Below are 8,601 nucleotides of genomic sequence, written 5' to 3' on the forward strand. Positions count from 1 at the left end.
CTGTTGTTTTGATTCCTTGGAAAGGATTTGGTGAGCACGCTCACATGGTTCTCTTTTGTGTTTGTTTGTTTTCCCTTCGCACACGCCTACAACGTAAGACACACCAATTCACCACGAGGCGGCACGCCCTCAGCTCCGCACGGTCCTCCCGTGTTGGTGTGCACGCAGGCCTGACGATGACAGAGGACGAGGAACCATATGTTATGGCCTTCGAGCCCTACACAGTGCAGAGGGAAATGATGCGAACTGTTCATTTGGCTCTTAATTCCTGGCCTCGGCACACCCCCATTGCGGCGATTGAGGTTCCCACCGGGTGTGGAAAGACGCTGGCATTGCTTTCAAGCGTGTTGCGCTACCAGGCAGGGTTGGAGAAACACACACCACAGGAGCTGGAGCAGCACTTTCGCCTGCGGAGGTGTAGGGGTCCCCCAGTGTTGCCCTCATTGTCAAGAACGGAAATGTCGTCACGTAAATGGTGCCACTGCAAGGAAGACAGTAAACACAGTGAAGAGTCGAATGGTTTGAAAGCAAATACAGCGGACGGTGAAGAAGCTTGGCGTGTGTCGTCGTTATTTCTGAGGCAGTTCAGGCCACCGAACGGCAAACGTCTGCGTGTTGAGCTAGTAACTGAAGGATCGTTGGAACTCCGCAAGCAGCATCAATCGCCGCCATGTACGATTTTTTACGTGACGCGTACGCACGCGCAGCTTCGACAGTGTGTGGGGGAACTGCGTAAACTCAAAGGTCTGGAGAGACTGAAAATGAATATCCTGGGAAGCCGCAAGCAATACTGCATAAACCAACATGTGCTGAAGGCGTGTGCAAACAAGACGCTTCCTATAGAGGGAAACAACCTTGGTGAAGTCTGTGACAAGCTTGTGTCTCTCGGTCAGTGCGAAGCCGTTCATGGCTACGGTGTCCTTGGTAGTAAGGCTATAACTCACCCCCTGAGCCAAGGACGGAGTGACAAAGTGTGGGATATTGAAGATTTGGTAACCGAAGGTGTAGGAATGGAGTGTTGTCCGTATTATGCCGCGAGAGACCTTGTCTTCTTCGCCCACATCAACTTTGCCACGTATCAGTATCTTCTGGACCCGCTCATTCGTCATGAGTGCAAGATGGAGGCTGCCCTAAAAAATCACTCCATCATTATCTTTGATGAGGCACACAACGTCCCGCAAGTGTGTCAAGATGCATTATCCGTAGAGACGTCAGTGGACACGCTCCGTCTCATCCTAAATGAGATCGAGCCTCTAATACAACCCACTGTGGCGGTGGCGACGCTCAGCTACCCGCGCGAGTTCAAACTAACCAAATGGACACTTGTGGAGCTACTTTCCCTACTGTATGACGTATTCAAAGCCGTCACAGAGTTCGTGTCACCTGCGCAACCGTCGGTAAAAACGCAGCGTGGGGTACACTCCCGGCCGGTGGGGGGACAAGATGTCGAGGAAAGTGAAAGTAACCATGACGTTGAGAACAACGCAATCTTTCCAGGCGAAACCCTCGCAGAAGTGTTACGCCGCTGCATTACGGATTACATACCGATCGCTTCTAGCTGCAGCCGTCGAGGGTATGGGACCGCAGAGAGTTCAGCATCGAAAGACGGTGTAGCGATGTTTCGGCAAGTTTACGGGATTATAATGTCTCTGGGGGTCACCTTTAATCCATTCCAGTTCTCCATTTTTTGTCTTTCACTTATGAAGCGTTGGATCCTCATCATGCGCTTTATCATCCAGAAACCGAGCGCCTTTGTCCTCAGCATCAGTGACCCATTGCCAGAAAAAAACCGTAACGGTCAAGACAGCGTCCCAAGCAGTGAGGCTGGCGGCAACACCGAGGGGGTTGAGTCAGCTGTGCCATCACGAAGAATTGTTGGTATCCGATGTTTGGATGGTAGTTTGGCATTTCAGCACATCTTGAGTACCGCTCACCGTGTTGTGTTGGCCTCCGGGACACTTGCGCCGTTTCATCAGTTGGGACGAGACTTGGGAATACCACCTTCCAGTATGGCAACTTATGAAGGATTGCATGTGGCACAGAAGCATCAGTATCGATTGGGGGTTCTCACACATACTGTGGATGCCACTCCGTTGCACTGTACCTACGGGAGTTTGAAGGATCCTTCTTTCATTAGTCAGCTTGTGGAGACACTCGCTATGCTTGTTGAAAAAGTGGAACTTGGAGGTGTTCTCGTCTTCATGCCCAACTACACCGTAATGAAAACCATCGGGTTGCAGCTCATTTCTCGTTACCGTGACGCAGCCCGTCAGATGGAAGGAACACCAAAGTCTTCTAGGTTCCCGCAGGTTTTCCTCGAGAGTCAGTCAGCAGCTGATTTCCCTTCAGTGCTAGATAGCTTCCGAAAGGCTACAGTTCGTGGCCCAGCCGTTTTCGCCTCTGTTTTTCGAGCGAAAGTGAGTGAAGGGATTGACTTCGCGGATTGCATGGCCCGTCTTGTCGTGTGTGTGGGAGTCCCTTTACAGCCGTTGAAATCGTGGACGGTGCAAGCACAGAGGAGATACAGTGGGGAGGAGTGGTACGTAAATGATGCGGTCCGCGCTGTTAATCAAGCCCTTGGACGCTGCATACGTCACTCACGAGATTTCGGTGCGATGGTCCTGTTGGACGACCGTTTTGAACAAATGAACCTTCAGCAATCCCTGTCAAGATGGTGCCGCGAGGAGTTGAGGGTCCACCACTCACACGCGTCGTTAGCGGATGATCTTCATGAGTTCTTTCGCACTTGCAGGGGGGGAAATGCAATAGCGAAGGATTCTCATCTCAGAGAAAACGTAAGCGGTGGAAATACCAGCCAAGGAGAAGAACTGTATTGCCGGTCACTGGAAAAAGAAAACGTCCCTCCCCCCATTAAGGAAGAACGAGTGACCAGCATCTTGGATGCACCCTTTCTCATGGGGCCTGTACTGAAGCCGAAGGTTCCAACTTACACACGACAGTTGAGTTGCACCGCATTAAAACTCATGTACGAAGCCCATGATGATGTCTCCCAAGTTACAGCCGAAGAGCTTCGTGAGGCACTGCGACTCTTGGAGGACGGGTTTCCGCAGTGACACAGTAGGCAGTTGTTATTTTGATATTAAGCTTTTTTCCTTGGTGGGCATCCCACACACCGTCTACACCTTGTGTTTCCTTGGTAAGTGAACCATCGCTTAATAATTCGTGGGTTCGCTAGAACCTCAAGTTCGATGGCGGAGGTCAATGCCTGCCCCTGAGCACCCTGATGCGGAAAATAGACCCGCTAACAATGTTGCGTGTTGATTCCGGTTCTACAGAAAGTTGAAAAGGCACCCATCTGGGGGATGCAGCGAGGGGCGAGTAAACTCATGCAAAATGGGTCGAAGAACATCGCAAAACGAAGGTAGACACCGGCTTTTCTGCCGGTTCACTGCCGACCTCCATATCACTACTCTTATCTGGAGGCATAGAATACAGGAAAACTGGTGAGACTGCGCGGTTACGGTAAGATTATTAAACTCTGATGCGTGGTTTCTGGTGCCAGGATTTGTTTCAGATGGCAGTTTAGGCGTCAACATTTGTCTCATAGAAAGGCTTTGCGCGCATGAGTCACCACTTTTCCCGAAACACCAACAAGAGAGTATTCCCTTGGTGTTTGCAGTTGACCCCTATGTGTACCTTGTTGTTGTACATTTACTTTTGACACGGTCAACACCTTCCCACCGAGTTGTATGGTGGGTGGGCTAAAAAGTTGCGTGGATTTTTGTATTCCACGTTTTGTTGTTGCTATTCGCGGGTGCGAAGCTCTTTGATATGCGTTGCTCTCCTCCCCTCTTCCTCGGCCCACGCTATGTTTTACTTCTTTGCAAACCCTCTTTACGCGTTGACTACGCTGGCAACAAGGCTGAGAGATCGCCGGAATCCTTAAAATGGAGTGGGTTCCGTGCACCGAGCAGACGGGGTCGGTGGGCTGCCGCGAGGGGCACTGCGCAACCTCTCTTCAAGAAAAAAGTACTGGAGAAGAATGGGTTTTGGTTGTTGGGGGATATTGCGAAGGGGAGCGCGACGGCGCGGTTATGGCAGCGCGAGCAGATGGACTGCCGATGCTACGATGGGTTCGGCTGGATAAGCCCAACATGACGTGGTTCGAATGTGATGGGGCTTCGCTAACGCACGTAACTGGCGACACCGCCTACTTCTTTGGTGGATTAAACGAGCACATGAATCACAGTAATCAGTTACTCTGTCTTTCCCTGCATCAGGGGCAACAGGGTGATCTTTCCCTCGATGTGGTGAAGGTAGAGACAACAGGAGACGTCCCTCTTCCGCGCGCGAGGCATTCAGCTGGTAGTGCCGGGCGGTATTTCGTTGTGTTCGGTGGTGAAACGGAAGATGCTGAACAAAATAATGACGGATACATCCTGGACACCGACACAATGGTATGGACACGAATTCCAACAGGGCACCAGGTGCCCAATCCACGACTTCTCGCCGGCCCTCTTGTGTTCTACTCACCCCACGAGTGCATACTTTACGGTGGGGCACACTTTGTGAACGGCGATATAAGGAGTATGTCTGACGTGTGGAACCTGCACATCCCGCTGGGAGGCACATGGTTTAACGTTTCCTATGGGGACGGCGCCCCCGCCTGTCGCTTCCCGAGGTCGAATGGTCACGCCGGTGGCGTTCTGGGGCGGGTTGGGGGAGAAACTGTAGTGGTGTTTGTTGGAGGAAAGGATGCCGCTGAGGGGTGTGACAGAGTAAAACAGGTGCAGCCTCCGAAATCTGCTGAAGACAAATTCCATCTTCGTCTGGTAGACCCCGTGTTGGCTGGTGGTGAGGGCCCGCACTGGCGGTACACACCAGCAGCGGTAGATACACGACGTGGCGTATTGCTTTTGGGTGGTCAGTGCCGTCATCCACAGGAGGTTGCTGCCTTCCTACTAAAGCAGACGGGTGTTACTTTGCAACGGTAACAAATAATCAACAAGGTGGAATCAGTGGAGACAATTTGGAGAGATAGTGCAGTACTGCGCCCTACTGAATTCGGGGTTGTTTCGTTATTATCGTTTACGTTTCGTACGCATTTCTTGTTTGTCTTCGCTTTTTTTGGATATGCGTGATGTGGCGCGTCGTTTTCACACAGCCTTTTTCCCTAATGTTAGCCCTCCAAACCCTCACCCCCTCAATCTGAAGAAAAAGAGAGGGGCTTTCGTATCCTCAGGACTCGACCGCAAGTATGTCTTTAATTTTTTTTTGTATCATCCCTCATCCGTTCACCCGCACAAAGTGTTCCAAGGTGTCGATCATCATGCAGATGTTGGCCCCTGGTGCTTTCTTCAATGCATTAAAGGTCCGGGGGGTTACACACTTTTTTGGAGTTCCTGACCCCATTCTAAAATATTTCTGTGCCTTCGTGGCAAGTCACACGACACCGAAGGAACACATCATCACAGCAAACGAAGGGAATGCAGTGGCCATGGCTGCAGGTTACCATCTTGCAACTGGGGGACTCCCTTTGGTGTACATGAAAAACAGTGGCTTAGGCGATGCACTCAATCCCCTGATCTCTCTCACACACGCTGAGGCGTGCAGCATTCCCATGTTTATAGTCGTTGGTTGGCGAGGAGCTCCTGATGCTGGAAATGAGCTACCGTGTGCCGCAGAAGGGCGCTTGACCGAAGGAATCCTACGTGCTGCTGAGGTCCCGTATATCATTTTATCTTCTGCTTGTGGAAACGGGGAGCAGTCGATGGAAACAGCTCTGGATATGGCACTGAAGCACGTGCATAATTCAAGGACGCCCTATGCCTTTTTGGTACCACCAAACTTTTTTGAGGAATGCGCTTACGAAGGGGTTGGAGAAGGTATTGCTGAGCTTCCCATGACTCGCAGGGAGGCGGTTGAACAAGCACTGCGCCAAATAGACCGGGGAGATATAGTTGTGGGCGCCGCAAGCTTCCTTGCTCGTGAAATCTTTGAAGTTCAGGAGTGTGCCGGGATGCGACACGGCCCACAATTCTTCCCAGTCGGCAGCATGGGTCATTGTTCTTCCGTAGCAGCGGGTATAGCATTGGCCAAACCAGAAAGGCAAGTGTTTTGCTTTGATGGAGATGGCGCATTCCTTATGCACATGGGTTCATCAGCAACCATCGGCGGTGTAGCCGCCATACATTTAATAGGTACGGGCGAAACTTCCCTCATGCGCAACTACAAACATGTCGTTTTCAACAACGGATCCCACGATTCGGCAGGTGGTCAACCCACTGTGTCTTTTGATGTATCCCTCACGCAAGTGGCGAGTGCGTGTGGTTTTAGGACTGTCCGCGAAGAACCCGTAATGGACCTTGGCGAAACTGTGCGGGCCCTTCAGGAATTAAAGAAGGCGGAAGGGCCCGCGTTCTTGGAAGTATTTGTGCGAAGGGGCGGCCATTCAAACCCACAATGTGAACTTCCCTCTTTAGATGAGAGCAAACAAGCTCTCACTAACTGCTTGAGGGGCTAGTAATATCAGAGTACGCGGAGGGTGAGAAACGGCATATATGTGGATCAACACCTCGTTTGAGCGCTATTAAACGGGTATCGGGGGGGGGGGCCTGTGGGGAAACAAAAGAGGAAGTCGCTTTATTTTCTCACAATCAAACCCAAACAATTTGGTAGTACCAATGGAAAGGGAGGAGGAGCGAGTGAACGCAAGTAGTGAAGTAGAAGGGATGAACCCAACCAACAAGTCAAATGTTATCTTCCACTGTTACCCCTCATCTCTCTAGTAAGTGACGCTCCGACGTGGCTGGGGTGAAGACAGAAGTTCTGCTCCGTACCGGCTGAAGTGCGTAGGAAAGGCAAAACTAACAAGCATTTCTCAAGCGGCCCGCAATAGAAACATCGCTGAAAAGAAAGGGGGAATGTTAAGGCGTACAATTTTCCTGGGAAGGGTAACCCGCTCTTGGACCAAAGGATCTATAGTTAAGGCATCGGCCCATTTCCCAGATTCTGTGAGGGCTGATCCCGCAGAAAGACGTAATGAAGACTCGTCTCCGAAGGAAAGCCGCACATGGTCTCTTCATGACGGCCCGTGCAGCGAACCTCTTCACGTTCCCAAACATATTCAATGGGCAACACAGAAGGTGAGAGTTTGGGGGCAACTAATGCGAGTGGATAAGGCTGCTGCAATAAACCTCCTGCTTCAACCTTGTTACTGGGGAGCCAGTCTAGCAGTAACTCGGGCCATCGTCTGGGAGGGGGCGGATCCTGTCGTTTTGTTCGCTCCTTTCATTCCCGTACATTTGATCGTCCTGTTCGGCGCTGGTGCCTTTTTGGCTCGGGGTGCGGGTTGTATTATTAACGACATGTGTGACAGAAAGTTCGACCGAATGGTAGAACGCACCAAAACACGGCCGCTTGCTAGCGGTGTTGTCAGCATGAAGGAGGCATCAGGCCTTCTCATAACAGTAGCTGGTTTTGCGCTTGTTATTGCACTAAACCTGTCGCCCATGGCACTTGCTTCGGCGGTAGCGTTAGCTCCCATCGCGGCAGTTTATCCGCTCATGAAGCGTATAACCTACATGCCTCAGCTCGTTCTGGGACTTTGCTTCAACGGCGGCATTTTTGTTGGGTATGCTGCCGTGCTAAACCGCATTGATTTGGCCGTTACGCTTCCTATCTACTGCTCAGCCGTCGTGTGGACAGTTTTGTATGATACCATCTATGCGTACCAAGACAGGGCGGACGACCTGAAATGCGGTGTGAAGAGCTCGGCTATTCTTATTGGTGACAGGAAGCATATTCTCACTTTCATGATACTCCCCATCGGCATGGGTATTCTTATTTCGGGATTGATGGTCTCACAGTCGCTTCCGTTTTACATCGGTGTCCTCTGTTGCGTTTGGTACCTTCAGGGTGTCGTTGATAACGTCAACATATACGATGCGTGGTCATGTGGTATGGGATTCCGCAGGAACGTACGATTTGCCATCCTGGTTACTTTTTCTCTCTGCCTTGGAAACGTGTTGTGGGCACTCGCATCTGAGCACCAACCGGAAAAGGACGCCGCGAGCAACGCCATATCGGAAAAGTCGGCCTTGATGAAATTCCTTCTTTTGAATAAGGAAGCGGAACCCATGTCGTACAGCGTGCAAGATATTCGTTGGGTAGACCGTTTTGCGCATCCGGCATTCGTGGCAGCGCAGAAGGCTCAACACGAGGGAGAGGAAAAAACGGTGGTGGTGCCGGCGTGGATGCGGCGTGAGTACCTGGGTGAGAATGTAGGGACTATCATGCGCTTTTTTGGCGTTGACGAGGAAGCAATCCAAACTTGGCAAAAGTGGTGGTACGCGCAACTTGACCACTACAACATGTTCTCCAGCATCGCCGTTTAGTGTCAAGACATGCTGCTAGCAGAGGGGAACATGGAAAAGCAACTGCGACTTGTGGGATTTGTCTTCATTGGACGGTCTGGGATTTGTTACTGAAAGAAGGTAAGAGATGGTTCAACAGCAGTCAAATAAACAAAATATATATATGTACATCGTTACCCCCCGCTCCCTCTCTACCCCCATTTTTCAGCACGGTCAGAAATACATGTGTCTGTTTTGAATTGGCATGAAGAGGAAGGAGATACTG

The 8,601-nt window shown here is 51.0% G+C and overlaps 3 protein-coding genes and 1 pseudogene across 4 annotated transcripts; all 4 read left to right on the forward strand.

The window, feature by feature from the left end:
* The first annotated feature begins 44 nt into the window (after positions 1-44).
* TEOVI_000746400:pseudogene lies at positions 45-3,074 on the forward strand (annotated as a pseudogene). Its single transcript has one exon. A coding segment is annotated over exon 1 (3,030 nt).
* Positions 3,075-3,908: 834 nt separating this feature from the next.
* Positions 3,909-4,955, forward strand: TEOVI_000746500 (Galactose oxidase, central domain containing protein, putative; the record flags this gene model as incomplete). The annotated part of the gene is made up of 1 exon (XM_067223253.1): positions 3,909-4,955. One exon carries the CDS (start codon positions 3,909-3,911, stop codon positions 4,953-4,955), a length of 1,047 nt encoding a protein of 348 aa, XP_067079354.1.
* Positions 4,956-5,290: 335 nt separating this feature from the next.
* Positions 5,291-6,484, forward strand: TEOVI_000746600 (phosphonopyruvate decarboxylase-like protein, putative; the record flags this gene model as incomplete). Its single annotated transcript, XM_067223254.1, has 1 exon — positions 5,291-6,484. One exon carries the CDS (start codon positions 5,291-5,293, stop codon positions 6,482-6,484), a length of 1,194 nt encoding a protein of 397 aa, XP_067079355.1.
* A 400-nt stretch (positions 6,485-6,884) lies between these two features.
* On the forward strand, positions 6,885-8,357 carry TEOVI_000746700 (prenyltransferase, putative; the record flags this gene model as incomplete). The annotated part of the gene is made up of 1 exon (XM_067223255.1): positions 6,885-8,357. The coding sequence occupies one exon, from the start codon at positions 6,885-6,887 to the stop codon at positions 8,355-8,357; it is 1,473 nt and encodes a 490-aa protein (XP_067079356.1).
* Positions 8,358-8,601: the final 244 nt, after the last annotated feature.

This window comes from Trypanosoma equiperdum, assembly GCF_001457755.1.
Source record: "Trypanosoma equiperdum strain OVI genome assembly, contig: ctg_1808, whole genome shotgun sequence".
In the NCBI taxonomy this organism is placed as follows: domain Eukaryota; phylum Euglenozoa; class Kinetoplastea; order Trypanosomatida; family Trypanosomatidae; genus Trypanosoma; species Trypanosoma equiperdum.